This window comes from Hippocampus comes, unplaced genomic scaffold, assembly GCF_001891065.2.
Source record: "Hippocampus comes isolate QL1 unplaced genomic scaffold, H_comes_QL1_v1.1 scaffold255, whole genome shotgun sequence".
NCBI lineage: Eukaryota > Metazoa > Chordata > Actinopteri > Syngnathiformes > Syngnathidae > Hippocampus > Hippocampus comes.
Window position 1 is genome coordinate 361309 of NW_017806034.1, and position 18464 is coordinate 379772.

Genomic DNA, 18464 nt, shown 5'->3' on the forward strand with positions numbered 1-18464 from the left:
ACCTCTGTCAGCTAATGTAACGATTTTCAAATGCTATTGGAGACTCCGAGACACCTGCAGGACCCCCCCCCACCCAAACACAAGTACCTCACTACCTCTCACTAGATCGTGTTGTATACAACGAGGCACTCACAGCTGCTGACTCGCCTTAAAAGTCAACAGAAATTATCGGATAACCGCTGCTTCTTAGATTGTGTCGGTCATGCTTTCCCTTTTGGACTGAATGGAGTTGATTGTGTTTCCACGGGGTTGGCATTGCCCGCTGATTAAATGAGGTTTGACTGACCCTGGTGGAAGGTAAAAGTGCTTAAGTTCCAACAAAAAGAAGGGAATTCGACCGTCGACTTTTATTGAATTGCCTCATATTTGAAACAACCTCAGGTTTGTCGTTGAAGCGAATAATAAAGTTTGAAAAACAGCACTTTGAAGATATTGATGGTGCACAATCACACTGATTGCGGGGTGGGCGGGAGGGGAAAACAGTCCCTCGTCCTCATCCGACTCGATCGGATCCCGCCGCGCTGCTCCGTAATCAAGCGCCGCTTGTGAGCATGATGGATGGCGGATTAAGGCAGGCTGATGGGAGCCCGGCTGCGACGTGATTGGCCGCGTTCGCACATCAGCGGTGGGCCGACCGCGCGTGTAATGTGGACGTCAAGTATGGCGCTTGTCGCACATTGCCCTAACTTCAAATTCTTATTATAAGAAGTATTTTTTCGATACATTTACCTTGTTTCAGGTTATGGGTTATCATGATTGGTGCATGAAATTGAAGTCATGAAAACGTGAATATTGTTAATTTTTGTTAATTGTTAATTTTTTATTTTTTTTTGTCTGATAAGTGGACACGCGATTAACGTAACGATTTAAAAAATGACAAAAATTGGACATGCTTGTTTTTCCACAAGACAGCCATGGTATATTATCGCATGGGGAAAAGATGTAAACTCCACACAGGAAGGCCGGCGCTGGAATCGAACCCGGTACCTTTGCACTGTGCGGTCGACGCGCTAGCCACTCGCCCACCAGGCCGCCCGATGATATATTAAATAATGACAATAATTTGACATATATATTTTACATTTTGCTGTATGCGCATAAAAGATTTGGGGGGAGGGGGCATCATCTCCCAGTTTTAGAAACTTTCACCAGTCGTTAGGAAATGTAATACATCCATATCCAATGGTAATGCACATTAAAAAAAAAGTTTCAGGAACCCACGCCAGAAATCAAACAGGAAGTCTGAATCAGAATCAGCCGTTTTGTCTCAAGGTGGCGAATATTTGACATTTGTGTTTGCTTAGCAAGCCTGCTTTGATCGCCTTTTCCACCAGGAACACATCTTGCCCAAGCCCCGCCCCTACTACCGCGTGGACCAATCGGCCGAGCCCGACGTGTGGCTGGATGCTGTGCAGGTTTGGGAGGTCAAGTGTGCCGACCTGTCGCTGTCGCCCGTGTACAAGGCCGCCATGGGAATGGTCAGTTCACCTCTCGTGCTGTTTCTTCATCATCCTCGTCTTCATTTTCTTCTTCTTGTTCGTCTTCATCCTCTTCCGTCCTCATTCCTTGGCTTTCGTCGTGCTATTTTTTCTCAGTTCTTCTCTTGCCTTTTTGGTTCCTTTTTCTCCTTTTTTTTTTTTTTTTTTTTTTTTGCCAGCCTCATGTTTGTCGTTTGTTTTCTTACCTCCCCCTTCATTCTCAGTGTTAATTTCTACTCCCCTCTTCCCTCCTGTGTCATCACCTGCTTCCAACCCCCCTTTTTCTCCTCCCGTGTTCTCATTCCTTCTTTTCCTTCCTCCCATCTCTTCCTCCTTTTTCTCATTTTCTTCCTCACTCTTCTTCCGCCTTTTCTTCCAACCGCCTCTTCCTCATGCCCCATTTTCCTGACTCTTCATCCCTCCTCATCCCCATCGTCTTTCCTATCTCCTCCTCCTCATTTCCTCTCCTTCCTCCTTGCAGTCTCCTCTTCCTCTTTCCTTCCTCCTCTTTCTCATTCCATTTCCTTATCCCCTTCCTCCACTCTTGTTCCTCCTTCATTTTACTCCTCATTCCTCCACTTTGTCCTTTCCTTCACCCTCATCTTCCTCACTCTTTCCTCTTTTATGCTTTTTCACTCATCCTTCTTTCCCTCCTCACTTCTTCCTCATTCCTCTTCCCCCTCTTCTTGCTCTTCATTTCACCATCCTCCCTCATCTTATACCTCTCCATTTTCCTCAGGTGGATCCAGAGAAAGGAATCTCCCTGCGTTTCCCTCGCTTCCTTCGCATCCGAGACGACAAGAAGCCCGAGGACGCCACGAGCGGCGCTCAGGTGAGCCGCGTGACGGCCGGTCGGTCGCCTTTAGAGAATACGACCAACTCTCTTTGTTTGTGGCCTCCCCCAAAGATCCGACCTGTTAAGTTGCTTTCAACTTCAAGGTTGAATGCAAGTACAAGGGCGAGGCTGCTTTACTACAGGCTGTATAACAGCGGCTTTACTGCTGCCGTCTGCCTAATAAAGTGCACCAGAAGCACAGGGTAATATACGGCACCCTCACATATATTCATTGATAAAGTGTGTACTGGATGCACAGTTTAATGTATGGCGCGCTTACGCGTATGTTCATTAATAAAGCGTCTGCCAGAATCAAAGTCATGTAGAGCACACTTAGGTATTCAGTGGCAGTGTGCGTTTCTCTGGCAAGCCTCTAGGGGGAGCTGTCATAGAGCGGCATGGTCTACATCTCCCTGATATTAAGATGCGAGATTAGAAGAGAGGGATTGAGATCAATAAACAATTTCAGTAAACTTTCAAAGACATTTGGTGTAATCGTTGACTTGGGCTGGGAGGAAAACTGATTGCTGACTGTCCCTGAAGGCGTCGCAAGACATGATGGAGATGGATAGACTTGAAACAATCACTTGCCAGGATAACTGATTTCCCACTGTCCCTGAAGGCAACACAATTTAGGATGGATGGATGGATGGATGGATGGATATTCAACCTTTAAGGGCGTTCGGAATAATCACTTGGTTGTTGTAAACTGCGATTTCAGACTGTCCCCCAAGGCATCATAAGGATGATTGATTGATTGATCGAACAATCATTTACGAGGAAATGTGATTACAAAATCTCCCTGGAGGCAACACGAGACTCAATATGGATTGAAGAAACGATTCAACGGGACATTTGAAGCAATCACTTTGGGGTATAATTCGAGGGAAAGTGTGTGAATTCAGACGGTCCCTGAAGGCAACTTGAGAACCCGGCGAGAGTAGATAGAGGATATATGAATGGATTAATAGATTTCTGGCAGGTTTTATCTGAAGGCAACGGTTGACCTGAGATGGAGTGGTTGATGTATTTATTTTCAAGACAATTCTTTGATTTCAGACTGTCGTTTAAGGCCACACCAGACTTGATTAGGATAGATTGGCATTTCCAACTGAGACATTTGGAACAATCACTTCATTGGGTGAGGGGCGCTGTGATTTCAAGCTGTTCCTGTAAGCAACGCTAGACTTGACGCGGATGGATCGTGATTCACTGAACGTTTCTAACACTCGTTTCTTGAAGAATGCTGTTATTTCAGACTGTCGTTAAAGGCACCGTGAGACTTGAGGAGTGCTCGACAATATCGGTAAGCAATTAAGGACATTTGGAGCAACTCAGTTGTGAGGACGAGTGTATATCAGTCAGTCCCTGAAGGCAACTCCTGTGAAGAAGAGGTAGAAGTCGACATTAGAAACATTTAAAGACATTTGGAACAATCTCTTGGTGGTTGCACAAGACAAACAATCGCCTGTTTGTGATTTCGGAATGTCTGTGAATGCAACACTGGACTTGGTTAGTGCAGCGGTAGATTTTACCTTGTTTGTTTTGTCAGGAATACTGTGATTTCAGACTGTCCCTGAAGGCAACAGTTGACTTTATTTGGATGGATCGAGTGACAGATAGACTAAGATAGCATTTAATGACGTTTAATACAAAATCCCCCGGATTGCTGTTTGGCAAGCGCTATGATTTCACATTTCTCCCAAAGGCAACGCCAGACTTGATTAGTTTTTCTTTCAGTGCTTATGTTGTATGTCAGGAAGAATGTTATTGATTCCAAAGGATATTGGACTTATCCTCCTCTTCGTCCCTCAAGATCGCCGACCTGTACAAGAAGCAGCAGCAGATCCTGAATCAGGGAGACAAAGCCGACACGGAGGACTACTTTTGACCTGACCACGATGCCAATAAATCATCATCAATCACTGATATCATTGATATCAGCCTGAATGTAAATAAATGTATTTTTGTCAACTTGAATGGAAATAAAAGGTCCTTTTACACATCCTAAGAGAGAGTGTGTATGCGAGTCTGTGTGTGTGAATTGTGCGTGCAAATGTTTCTCCATTTGTGTATGTCAGTGTATGTGTGACTGAAATTCCTAAATGTCCTCCTCCTCCCTATCGTGGCTGTTGTTGTGCTGAATGGAAATCAAGCAGGCAGCGGAGCAGAAAATATTGAAAATGCAAATATGGAATTGAGGTGTGCTCAAAAGTCTGGGTGCTATCGGACTGCGCTGTGCACTGGCCCAAACTGTTCCAGTGCTCACATTGAAAACAAAAGACATAAAAAGTAAGAATACTGAGATGATGACGGTAAATGGGCTGTCACTTGTAAAGCGCTTTTCTACCTCTGGTACTCAAAAGCGCTTCACACTGTTACCTCATTCATCTACTGATGATGCAGCATCAGGTTCAGTATCTTGCTCAAGGACACTTCGATATGGTCGCGATGGCCGGGGATCGAAACTGCTATTGCTGACCGACATTTGAATTTTGGCCTGTTTTACTGCCTCTTCACCTCCTGGACTTGGCCTGGCTTGAATCCAAGGTGTGTCAAGGCCTACTTGAATGAGTTAGTCAGAGGGCTGGACGGTCAGCTTGCATCAGGCCTGCGCAGGTCTTCCTACGAGACCTTTGTGTCCTCTGTTCTTGTTGATTTCCTGTAGGTGGACGTCGTCCCAACACTTTTGTCCGTCATGGTGTCTGTGTCTTCGCCTCCCAATGGCCTCTTTGTCCACTGCGGTAACAAAAGCTTTGTTCTCCGCCGCCTCCTCGTCCTTCCATCCGTCCATCCCGCCTCATCCGTGGTAACAAAGGCTTTGTTCTCCACCTCCTCATCCGTCCATTCCTCCTCATCCCTCCATCTTGGCGCTGGCTGTGACATCGCTGCCATTCCAGGCCGTGAGGGAGAGAGCGGGTGGCACACACGCCGCCATTGTCCCGAGCCAAAGCCCTCAGAATATCAATAGTGTTTTTCTTCACGGCGTTGGCCACTAACCTTTAGGATCTCATTATGTTCGGCACCCCCCCTTTTTTTTTTCTCTTTCTGCACGAGCTTTTCTGCTCGCTGAAGTCAGGAAGCCTCACCCGCTGCAAACCGTTCGTTACACATTGGGGGGAAAAAAAAGCTACATTGACGAAGGGTGTCAATTTGAGGCCAGCTGCCAGTTTGCAATTGGCCTGCCGCATCCCCTTATACTCCCGCATCAAAAGGCTCCGGGAAAAAGTCGAAACGTTGAAAGAGAGGATGTTCTCAGAGGGGCCACTGACCTTCGAGTGTCAATGTCAGGTGATAACAGAGAGACTGGACGACTCACAGAAAGGCACAGAAGAACTCTAGAACATTTTCATGGATCAAACGGCGCTTGTTAGAGGACAGCAAGTTATGCAGGGTGATCAGGCTGCCGCCGATGCCGAGTGGGCAACATTTATCACATCGTATGCTGCTGTACAGTGTTAGTTAAAACCACAGGGAGTAGTCCATTGAATGAAATGACGCGCTGCAGGTAGATAGATGCCTTCGGGGAGTTTGTTCAATGCAGTGCTTACAGCAACAGCCTCAATTTTGACGTCGCCACCAAACCGCCTCCGATGCAAAGGGGGGGAAACAGCAGTAAAACAGGCCAAAATGCAGATGTCAGGATCTAAGACGGGGCTAGAGACAATTTGCATCCTAAAGCATTTACGGTACCCGAAAGTAACTTGTAAATTACTGAGACGAGGATAGAGGTAGTCTGCTTCGAGTTCCGTAACACGCAATCGCCTTTGAGACTTTCAATTTTTCCCCACTGTACAGTAATGACACTTTATAAAATCCAATTAATCATTTGCATCCTCCTTTGTGGCTTTGATTTTTATTTTTTTTTTATCATCATGCATTTACACAATACTGAGGTAGTCTCAGCTTGTCCTGGATCAGTCTACATTGTATAATGATGTCAATGTCACGAGAGGACAATGAGGCCTTTCTTCTGCATGCGATGCAGCTTCTGGAGTGCTGGCACCAAATTCTGGAGCAGCCCCCCCATATAGTCGTCCTCAGACCCCTACAGACCTCCACCAAACTGCCACATTTCTTGCCTCTATTTTGACCTGTGATGTGGCAGATGGTTCGTTTGGTCGTGTGGTGACGTTGGCCGACTCTATTAGGAGAGGTGGTAATTTGTCACCAGTGGACGAAATGTCTACCGCCGGCCCCCCTCCCAAGATCCCTGAGCATGCAGGAGGTGCCAGGGAGAGCATGATGATCAAGACCTACGTGTCTTTCTTGTCCTCCAACATCATCGCTCATGCCTACCCTCAGGTGTTTACATGCTGACTAATGACTGCTAAGAACTTTCCAAACCCTTTTAGTTTGAACGCTACTCCTTCCAAATGATTATATGCAGCTCTGGGAATATTTTGTGAGAAAAAATGCATCCAATTCTGCAATGTGTGCTCCACATGCTGGCAGTTTTTAACTTCTGTTGAACCCAGCAGGACAGGCCACATCCATGCTTTGAATTGAAGGAAACATCAAGTGTCCCAAGATGTCGATCTGTTCAGGGTGGTCCGACCTGGGCTCGGTTCACTAACTGGACCAGCTCAGACATCTCTGGAGGGCTCGCAATGAGGCTGCAGCACCACGTATACTCCTGTAGTAGTCTTTATTGAACCACAAAGAACATGGTGAGATTGTCAGGGAAGAAGTGGATTGCTCTGGCTGTTGTAGCTCTATCAGGATAACACAAAAGTGAGGAAATGGGTGAGATCTGGACATTTCGGATGTTGTTGGCTTCATGAGTGCGGACATTTACTGTACGTGTTTGGGGACACGCGAACAAGATGTCAGAGGTGCTCGTCCCTCTGCCCGTGTTGTCCTTCATTTGTCTCTGTTCCAGTTGTCCTGGCCTCAACTTTCTGGCCTGGCAGCGGCGGCGACACGTTCCGGCGTGGGGGCGCTCAATGCGTGCCTTTGTGCGTCCCAACGGGGCGGGAGAAAGCGCCATTGAGGCCTTGGGCCCGGGCCCCGTCCCCCTCGTGCTCCATTGTGTCAGCAGGAATCTGGCGGGAGGGACTCCAAAGACTTTACGGCCTTTGTTCTAACTTCTGAGCGGACTGGACCGCCGTGACCCAGACCTAAATGCCCTACCGCCACACTTCGTGCCCATAAAAATACCAACAGAAATCGTGGATCAGTTGAGCCACTGAGAACTGGAGTACCTCCTTTGTGGATAAAAATGAAAGCAATATGATGATCAAATTTGATCCAAGTTCAAAATCATTGTCTTTTTTCAAAATTCTTCATCAATGTGTCTTTTTTTTGTATTTCTTTAATTCATCATAAAATCACAGGACCATACAGACAAAAAAAAGGTCTGATCAATTTTGAGTACAGGGAGGTCTTGAAAGGCCTTTATTGGCTGAGAGTGGTTCGAGCTGGTCTAAAGTGGAGCAAGGTGGTCTAAGGTGGTAGTTCTAGATGGTCTAGAAGGGCGAAGGGTACTCCAGAGTTGGTCCAAAGTAGGTGAGAATTGTCTTGACTGGTTTGAAGTTGTCCATTGTAGTCTTGAGTTGTTCAACGTGGTCTATGGTGTACTTAGGTTGGTACAAGGTAGTTTCAAGTCGTCTAAGATTGGTCCATGGTTGTCTGGAGATGGTCCAAGTTGGACTATAATGGTCTGAGGTTGGTTCGTGGCAATTTCAAGTTGTCCAAGATGTTTCCGAGTGGCCCAAGTCTGTGGAGGTTTGGTCTAAGGTGGTCTAGAGTCATCCAAGTTGATCTCAGGTGACCCAAGGTGGTATTGAGTGATTCAGAGGATTCCCGAGTTGGTCCAAATTTGTCCAAAGCCATCTCGAGTCATCTAAGGTTGGACCAACTTGGCCTAAAGTCATCCAATTTCAACTAAGGTGGGCCAAGGTGTTCTAGAGTGGTCCAGTTAGTGTTCGATTACTCCAAGATTGTCCAAAGTGGTCTAGGGTTCTATAAGGTCGGCTTGTATATTTAAAAGAAGTATTTCCTGAAATTCGAGCACTCTTACAATCAATGTCACTTCCTGTCATTAACTTGAGGGATTAACATCAGCATCCAAATTCCCAGAGGGTGGGTCTCTATCAGGGATGGCGGTTCTGCGTGGACCCCTTGGAAGTGGGGGGTAAGGAGGAGGAGAGTTCCTCGGGCCGGGGCCGAGCGAGGGGTGTGTCCCCCTATAAAGACTCCTCACACCGTCGGGCCTTCTGTTGCTGTCTTGTGCCTCTTGGCTCCATCCTTTGTCATCGTCGTCATCTTCTTCACACACTCTCCAGCAGAGTGGGACTCTTACACCACCGAGACCGGTCACTTGGGTGTCTGTCTGCGCTTTGTGTGTGTTCATCACCCCTCTTGATTCCTTCACGTCGGTGGGAAGTCCACACTTGCCCCAGACCATCATGCTGACCCTGGTGGCACTGGCGTCCCTCCTCGTCCTGGCCACAGGTAAAGAAAAAAAAAAACATACTCATACACCTGCACAACGTACTGAAAAGCAAGTATGTGTTGCTATAATCTACATAGTCAGAATTGTTTTAATGAGGTGGAGGGGAGGGGGTAGCAACCTGAAAAAAAATGTAAGGAAAGAGCTACATGTACTGGACAATAGTGACATTGAGTTTGGGTGTGTGGGCGGTGTTATGCAGAAAAAAAACTGCAAACAATAATTTGGTTTTCTTTGCGCGTTGTCTTTTTAAGATAAGTGGAAATACGTGTTTTGCGTTGGACAGTGGTGATTGTGTGTGTGTGTGTGTGTGTGTGTGTGTGTGTGTGTGTGTGTGTGTGTGTGTGTGTGTGTGTTCATGTGGGCACGTGTATCGCCATATCTGAGTTGTTTAGTATTGCAAAATGAAACAATTTTTCCTTCGTCTTCCAAAATAATGGTCGGGACAAAAACTTATTGTGTGTTCTGGTTAAAAAGGGGCAAAAGAATTAAGAAAATTGGACGTGGATTTTTTTTTTTAAGGTGACAATATGCAATGTGGATGTGCATTGATCCGCCCTTTATCTTCATGTTGAAACTTTTTTTTTCATGTTTTAAATACAAAGAAATTAGAAAAATTTTGAAAAAAGAAATGAAAATAATTTTTGTGAATTTCAAATATTTTTCAAAATTGTAAGTTAATTTGACATGTTCATGAATGAAAACAAATGAAGCAATACTAGCTTTGCTTCAGATTCTTTTTTTCTGATAACAAAAACGACAAATTATTTTAAAGTAATTTGATATGTTAGTGTTTCATCTGATATATTTTTAGATTTTAAAAAAAATATCGGTAGTGAGAGAAAAACCTTTTTGTAATCTGTTTTGCAAGATTAGCATTTTCCTTCCGAATTACAATCCATGTTTCATACGTGGTTTTACCTCACCATTTATGTTTTCATGTTTATATCGTGATATTATAATCGCATGTTCAAATGTGCTATGTGCCTCCTCCCACTAGTTATCATGACAGACACGTTGATGCCACCGATCGGTCCACAGCATCTCCTCCTTAACGACCACTAAGCTGCTTAGCGGACGATTAATTGACTCAACTTTAATGAACTCCACTATCGTCGTCATTAATTGACACGTTGCGATCCTTTCGGATGCTATACGACTCTCCACAAAAGCTACAGCACATCGGTATCCCCCCTTTTTTTTTGCCGCACATTATTAAGATGTTACTCCATGCGGTCAGATTTTTTGACAGTCTCATATTTTCCCGGTCGGTGAAATATTGATTTAGTGCTTGAGAGGCAATTAGCATCAATCATCATTCACACGCTATGAGTGACACATTCAATATTTTCCCACTACATTATGCTTTGATTGGGATGATCATGTATAAGATCACCATATGCAATATTTCCACTTTTTGCATGCCCTACTTCCCCCTAGAAGGGTATTTTTTTTTCTTATTTTTTGGGGCTCCCAAGTGTTCCTGTTGACCAAACACAGAATGGTCCTCTGAAGCTGCATTTTCACCTAAACTTTGAGGAATTGTACTTTGAGGCACGAGTAGCTTCTGGACCTTTCAAACGAATCGTATATTCCGCATTATAAGGTGCTTCGTAGTATAAGGCACACCTTCAACGAATGGCCTATTTCAAAACTGTTTTCAAATATAGGGCGCACCGCATTATTGATAAGGCGCATAAGAACAGAAGCTACAATAATGGCTGCATTTGCATTATGCGTCCACTAGATGGAGCTCCGCTAAACGGAACACAATACAATCCCGCTTTATTTATATCGAGCTTTCACAACCGCTGCAGCTGTAACAAAGCGCTTGACAGAACATTTAAAATTCTACGTCCAAGAAATCAGAATATTGATCCATATATAAAGCGCTTTGGATTACAAGGCGGACTGTCGGCTTTTGAGAAAATTGAATGCTTTCAGGTGCACCTTATAGTATGGAAAATACGGTTCAACCCTGCCGCCCCCCAAACAGGGTTATGAAAAAAAAAACACCCGTAAAACTAAATTTAGACAATATCGTATTTCCTGTTGACATGCAATGGTCATCGAAGCTGCATTTTCACCGAAAGATTTCGGAACTTTCAGGTCTCTGTACACCTAGTTGCTGGAACCAAAAACTCAATCATGAGAGTTCCAGGAACCTCCAGGGAGGATGTGAAGTCCTGAACATATCTGATGAGCGACAAGGGTGATTTAGTTGTCGGAAGTACATGTGGCGAAATTTATTGGAATTATTGGGGTGAAAAGTAAACCCTGCTCGGGAGTGGAGTACTTCGGAAAGCTTCAGGAATTTTAGTGCCGTTTGTATCTGCAGCACTGAACATGTCTACCTGAAAACTTTCAGTTCCAGCAAATAGCAACAGCTGATCTCTGCACCTTCCCTCTGTGCAGTGCCTGAGCCGTCCCAGGCCATTGTGATTTACACAGGCTGGGAACGTCACGCCCTGGTGGGCACCGAGGTGCGGCTCTCCTGCTCTTTCTTCTCCTGGCGCTGGACCTCTGAGGACGTCACCTTCTCCTGGACCTACAGGCCCGACGGCGCCAGGGATAGCATCTCTGTAAATACAAGCGCAAACACACACACACAATTTTCTAAGTGGAATAAAAAAAAAAATTGGAAAATCAGTTAAACCCGAATGAGGGCAAGTTATAGAAAATAGACGGCGAGAACCATATTTGGCAACCAAGTGGATAGGAAAGGTGCGGCATGGTGGTCGCCTGGTTAGCACATCCGCCTCACAGTGCAGTGCTCCGGGCTTCGATTCCAGTTCCGGCCTTCCTGTGTGGAGTTTGCATGTCCTCCCCGTGCCTGCGTGGGTTTTCTCCGGGTACTCCGGTTCCCTCCCACATTCCAAAAATATGCGCGGCAGGTTAATGGAACACTCGAAATTGTCCCTTGGTGTGAGTGTGAGTGCGGATCATTGTTCGTCGATGTGTGCGCTGCGATTAACTGGCAACCGGTTCAGGGTGCCCCCCCGCCTTCTGCCCGAAGACAGCTGGGATAGGTTTCAGCACTCCCGCACCCTCGTGACGGTAAGCGGATTAGTAAATGGATGGATGGTTAGAAAAGGCACTTGAACGATGTGATTTCCCCCAGCCAATCAGTGAGGAGAGGACGGGCTAATGAGGTAAAAGTTGAAAGTGTGACTTCTTAATTAATATCACCATGTTTGCACTTTGCATGCAAGCTTGCAAATCTTTTTTTTTTTTTTTCATTTCGCCGTTACCCAGTTATCGTCCCCTCATCGTCCTCTCCCATCGCTCCTCTAATCTGGGCTTTCATCTTCCCCCATCCTGTCCACCTCCTCCTCCTCTTTTCTCATTATCTCGCTCGCCTTCCGCACCTGTCCTGACGTGGCCTCGTTCACATTTCTTCTCCTTTTGGCGGAAATTGAGGCGGCTGCTTCATATTTCCTTCCTGCTGCGACGCTACTGTTTGAGTCATTCAGTCAAGTATGTTTTGGCGCAAATTTGTACAGAAATCATTTTCATTAGTAGCCCAAAAAATATATTTTTAAAGTTCTGGATTTTTGGAGCAATTGGAGTAACTTTCTATCGAAAGCTTCTACCCTAATAGAATGTTTTTTTTTTTAAATTAATTGCAAATAGTTATAGACAAATAGCTATCTTTCATTTTTAAAAGTTTATATAAATGAATAATTTCACTCATTTTCCTAATTCTTGAAAAATTGTAGCAGCATGTTTAGCTAGTAGTGGCAAGTCATCCATCCATCCATCCATCCATCCATCCCTTTTCCGATCCTCTTTTATCCTCACAAGGGTTGTGGGGAGGTTGCTGAAGCCTATCCCAGCAGTAGGCGGGGGACACCCTGAACCGGTTGCCAGTCAATCGCAGGGCACACACAGACAAACAACCATCCGCCCTCACCCTCACACCTCGGGACAATTTCGAGTGTTCAATCAGCCTGCCATGCATGTTTTTGGAATGTGGGAGGAAACCGGAGTACCCGGAGAAAACCCACACAGCCCCGGGGAGAACATGCAAACTTCACACAGGAAGGCCGGAGCTGGAATTGAACCCGGTACCTCTGCACTGTGAGGTCGACGCACGAACCGCTGGTCGTCCCTAAATGACACGATGTTTTCAGATCTTCCACTACACGGGCGGGGTGCCCTACGTGGACAACAAGGGACCCTTCAGGGACCGACTGGAGTTTGTGGGGGACCCGGGCCGGCGCGACGGCTCCATACTGCTCAAGAATTTGGAGTTCAGCGACAACGGGACCTTCACCTGCGACGCCAAAAACCCACCCGACATTGTCGGACGGCCCTCCAGCGTGCGCCTGCTCGTCTTTGAGAAAGGTCAGACGCACGCGCCTGCCCGCGTGAGCTAACTTCCGCCTGTAGCTCCCACTGCAATTCTAATGTAGACTCTGCCTTGACGTTATTTTTATGCATTCTTTCAGTTTTTATGATTTCTTTACGGGAAAAGTTTTAGAACATTTTTAAAAATTTGCGAAATAATAAATATATTTTTTTAAATAAATTAGAACAGATTTGTATTAAAAATAAATATACAGCACAGTTTTGTACACCATTTAATTTGTCGAAAACCATTTTTTGTTTGTACATTTTTGTACTTTTGCTCACTTTTCACTGGATATATTTTTTGACGATTTCATCCTTTTTGTACAAGTTTGTCCATTTTTGTTCAATTTTGTACAAAAAGTCATCTATCTTGCAGAAAAAAATAGTTTTAGTTTCGTTTGTACTTTTATGTACCTTCCCTCCCACTTTTTTTTCCCACACTTATAAATGTGTCCATTTGTGACCGATTTTCGACAATTTCGTTTAATTTTGCACGAAAAGTGATGCACTTTGACTTGTTGCAAAATTATTTTGGTTGTGTGGTTGTAAATTTCCTCACCCTTTTCAACAATGGGTAACCGTGTACAATTTTGTACAATATCATACAGTTTCATAGCGGTCCATCCGAACCGAAAGGTTTCATTCGAACGCCGAACGTTTGAAATTGCGGGGCGGACGCGCTGACCACGACTGCCATCATTGATCCACGAAGTGCCGCATGAATAATGCAGGATTCCTCTCATTGGAAGTCATTGGACTTATCTTTGAGATGTTTATCATTTGCTGAAGCCGCCGACCTTTTTCCTCTTTTCTGCCGCAACTTTATCACTCTCATGTCACTTTTTTTTTTTTTTTTTACCATCACATTTTTTAACACATCTTTGGCTCATCGCTTTATTGTCACTTTTTTTTGTTGACACATTTTTACTGACATTTATATACTGTTATGACATTTGCCACTTTTTACTTTGGCTTTTTTTGCAGTTATTTATTGGGACTTTTTATCGTCAGGTTTTCTGTCGGCACTTAATTAACTATTTCAGGGACAGCGGTTACGACAGTGGACAGCTCATTATGTTATCAGGGTGCATGAAAGGGTTGAAAGGTCATTTGTTAATTTTCACCAGCAAAGGTTTGAGTATCGCTTTTTACCTGCACTTTTTTACCATCACATTTCTTTTCAACATTTTTTTTTTTTTGGTCTTTTTTTTTTTTTTTTTTGTCGCTTTTTTTCCAATTTTTTTTTTTTTTTAACCATAGTATCTATACTATTCCTATTTTTGTCTCCTTTTTATTTGTACTTTTTACGTCAGTTTTTCTCTGGTCAATGAACAACACTCGTCACTTTTTTCATGGTCACACTTTTCATTGTGTTTTATATGATAATTATATTATTAATTTTGTTATCGATCTATTTTAGAAATAATTATATTATTAACCACATTTTGACAGTCCCTTTTTAGCCTAGTATTTGTAACACTTTTTACTTTCAATTTTTATCAACATTTATTGACTGTTCCAACATACAACTCTTTAGTGTTACTTTATTGCCATCAATTTCACTCCCACTTTTGGAAAACCACTTTTTTTTTTTTTTTAACCATCGTTTTATCTGATTTTACCAACATTTTTTTCGGGCATCACTTTTTTGACATTCCTTTTCTGTTGACAATTTCTTTTTAATCATCATCTTTCACCGTAATTTCTTTACCATCACTTTTTAAGGTCACATTTAACTTCTTTTTTTTTTTTCTCATCACATTTTTGACCATCATTTTTTTTTAAACCATAATTTATTCTTTTTTAACCATCATTTTTTTACGTCACGTTTTTCTACCATCAATTTGCTGTAATTTCTTTTTCAACTTTTTTTTTCAACTCATTTTTTCCGTTATTTTTTGCAACACATTTGTTCCTTCTCTTTTTTCACCAGCAAATTTTTTACCCTCACTTTTATTTTCTTATCACTTTTTTGCCACTTTTTCATCAAAGTTTTTACCACCATGTTTTTACAATCACTTTTTTTTCATTACTTTTCAATTTTCTATTGTATTTTTTTCTCTGTTGCTTTTTTGCTGTCACATTTGGTACCGTCACTTTTTTTTTTTAATGTTCTAAATCTTCCCTCCGTGTTGCTGCTTTCCGTTGCAGTGCCTATCCAGGCGGGTGTGATCACGGGCTCCATCATCGGCGCCGTCCTGGGCCTGCTGCTGCTGATCGTGGTCATCTACTACCTGATGCGCTTCCTGGTGGCGCGCCGCGTCTTCAGCCTCAACGTCAGGTCAGTGCAGGGCCCTGAACGGACACTGCGACTGCACACCGGCTGCCTCGGGCTCCGCCCCAAGCCCGAGCCCCTCCCGGGCACCGACACCTGCATCGCCTAGTGGTCTACCACTCCCCCGCTAGCTCACGTCCAGTCGGTCTCGACTGCTCACCTACCTGACGTTTGGGTGTGATGGGCAAGAACCCCGTTTTGAATGACCTAAAATGCCAATTGAAAGGTCAAAGGAGTACATTATTTTTGTTATTTTCAATGTTGCCATATTTTTATTGATTTATTTTTGGGTGGTGGTGGGGGTGCTTTCTCATTCTTGTATTGCAGCAAGATTACTGACATTTTTGTGTCATGACATTGCAACTTGAACCCTATTGATTTTGAGGGAACGAAACTTTATTATGATTTTATTAATTTAGTAATGTCATGACAACTATCCTACTGGTTTTTGAGTGACCTATCAGGGCTGAAAGATCCGAGACGTTTGCATTATTTGTCCAACCTATCCTCTTTTTCTGGGGATGATCAACTCTATTGAGTGTCATGCTAATATGACAGTATTGATTTTGAAACGCACAAATTGGAAAAGAGCAAATGAAATCTTTTTTTTTTTCCCTCCCTGATTTTCAATCAATTTTCACAGCAAATTTTAATCAGAGATGGCCTTGTGTTCCTAAACATAATTTGAATGCTGATTTAAGAAATGTATTTCATTTTTCTCGCATGTCCAGATTTTTGAGATTTTTTTTTTTGTTTGTTTGTTTTTAAGTCGGACCTTGAAAAACTTGCACAATATGGATTTGGCATTGTAATTTATAGCAATGACATTTCACAAAAAAAAAAAAAAAAACACCTGCTGCGGAACCCAACTTAATCCATAAGTGCATACTAAATATATTACTGTAATCCATATTATTGCTAATATATAGTTATTGTTATGAAAACCTTATTTACTAGAAAAAGCAATAAGGGAAAATTAGTGCCAAAAAAAAAAAAAAAAGCACCTCGAAAAGTTTACTTGCCTCTCAGATTAAAACGTGACGAGGATGACAAGAACTGTATTGGTTTTCTGGGACCGACATTGGTAACAGGTTCAAAAATGACTTCCCGCCTCTTGTGATTGCGACTTTTAAAAAATACTACTCCCTCCTTCCTCTCCGGTTTTCGACAGAATCCTTTTGGTTTTGAGCGTTGCGACCTTCTGAAAATTCGCCCCCGTTGCCCAAGCCCCTGAGCACCACCCCTGATGCGCGCTCAAGTGATTTAGCCTGATTGCAATCTTCATCTGCGTGTTATCCGCCGGATAATCCGGCGCAAGGGTGCAATGACGCCGCGTCCGTCATCCCACCGGTCGATGAGCTCGTCGCCGCCGCCATAAAGACATCCTGACTTCTGTTTGTTTTTGTGTTTTGTCCTCCAGTAAACACGGCAAGAAAAAGAAGGAGGGATCACAGCAGAGACAGGCAAGTTCACAAGTTCATGCATTTTTAATTTTTTTTTTTTTCCCCCTCTCGCTCCTCGTCTTCCGGCTCCTCGCCTAATCACACGCCGCCTCCCAAAACAAGCAAGCAAGCAAACCTATTGATTTGGAGTGATTTTTAACAAAAAGACTGTCATGCTATTATAATAGCAATGTAAAAGAACCTGATTTTTTTTTTCCTTCGTGTGGTAAAAAAAAATTCTTTGTGGGCTGACTAATTCATTTTTTATATTTAGATTTCATCGGCTGGCTAATTTAATTGCCCCATATTGGCCCTTTTCAAATCGTTTTGCCGATTTTTGAATTCACGTTCCTGACAATTAGCACATTAGAAAATGAGACCAAAATGACATTCAAACACTTAAAAGGCGATCACTTTTTGGGTTGTTTTTTTTTCTTTTTTTTTCAGTCTGCTTTAAAGTTAAACTACTACTCAAGGACAAAGTATTGTGAAACATTTGAATGTTCTGCCTGTAATCTTTTTTGTTATGTGAATCATTATGTATACTTTTTAATTTAATGGGACAATGAATCAGTTATCAGAAATGGATTCTTCCAAATATCAGAATCGGCCTCAAAAAAAAAAAATCCAGATGGTGCAGTTGATCTCAAGGGTTGCGATGTCACAAAAAGAACCCTCTTGATTCTGAGCACTGACAAATCTTAAAAGATCCTTCTTGGCTTTGAAGAGTGCAACATTAAGTCGAAAATTTTGGTGATTTTGAGCGTTGCAAGCATTTGAAACGAGCCATTTTAAAACATTTCGGATGACTGCCACAACAAAACCCCTCTTCCACGAAGGCCTCCAACCAAAACAAAGTCTCTCTTGTTATTATGCTTCCCAACTACAGGGGGCACCAAACCGCCTCTTTGATTCATTGTTGTCACTCGACAGATCTCCTGCCCCTCACCCCCCACCCCACCGCGGGTCCCACTTTCACCATCTTCTTCTTTTTCTCTTCTTTTAACTGTCAGATGATTGTCAGGTTACTCTCCAGTGCCACCGGGCACTGTGCAAGCGTGTGTGTGCGTGTGCGTGTGTGAGGAAGCCCAGGCAGGGCAATGTGGTCGTTGCTTGGTTGCCGTGACGACGCTGTCACGCATGTCAACCTCGCTGCTTTTTAAGTTATTTATTCATATATGCGAGCGCACACACACACACACACGCACGCAAAGAGCGCCCTGTGGCACTCGATGTACGCCGTCAAACACACACACATATACACACCCACACAATCACACGGGCACACAATCTCACGCATGCACATGTGCGCACCCGTAGTCGAGCACAAATTGACATATGCGTCGACACATATGCACACGTGGCCAATCGCACGCGCACACACACACACACACACACACACACACACACAAATAGATATCCACTCAGATGTGTGCATGCACACACACGCGTGCACACACACATACATGTTCACACATTTGCTCACACACTTGCTCACACATCCAGAGTTGTGGAATGATAATTGCGGCTCGCGCTTTGTATCGATTGGAGCTCCTCTTTCCTCCCCCTTCCTCCCTCCTCACCTTTGACTCCCTCCGCAGGCCTGGAGGAGCATCTGCCCATCCCC

At 43.7% G+C, this 18464-nt stretch overlaps 2 protein-coding genes across 4 annotated transcripts in view; both read left to right on the forward strand.

Annotated features, from left to right (window-relative positions):
* The window catches only part of lig1 (ligase I, DNA, ATP-dependent), a 35973-nt gene extending 29829 nt beyond the window's left edge, over positions 1-6144 (forward strand). Inside the window, exons 24-26 of the mRNA XM_019892869.1 lie at positions 1335-1478; positions 2218-2310; positions 4130-6144. Coding sequence (XP_019748428.1) covers positions 1335-1478; positions 2218-2310; positions 4130-4204 — 312 coding nt within the window. The 3' untranslated portion in view covers positions 4205-6144. The remainder of the gene's footprint in view (positions 1-1334; positions 1479-2217; positions 2311-4129) is intronic.
* A 1546-nt stretch (positions 6145-7690) lies between these two features.
* mpz (myelin protein zero) overlaps positions 7691-18464 on the forward strand; it is a 15531-nt gene continuing 4757 nt past the window's right edge. Inside the window, exons 1-5 of one of the 3 annotated variants that reach the window (XM_019892860.1) lie at positions 7691-8769; positions 11183-11349; positions 12901-13114; positions 15272-15401; positions 16816-16858. In XM_019892860.1, the coding sequence (XP_019748419.1) occupies positions 8724-8769; positions 11183-11349; positions 12901-13114; positions 15272-15401; positions 16816-16858 (600 nt within the window). In that variant the 5' untranslated portion in view covers positions 7691-8723. The remainder of the gene's footprint in view (positions 8770-11182; positions 11350-12900; positions 13115-15271; positions 15402-16815; positions 16859-18464) is intronic. The other 2 variants (XM_019892861.1, XM_019892862.1) reach the window with 2 other exon arrangements.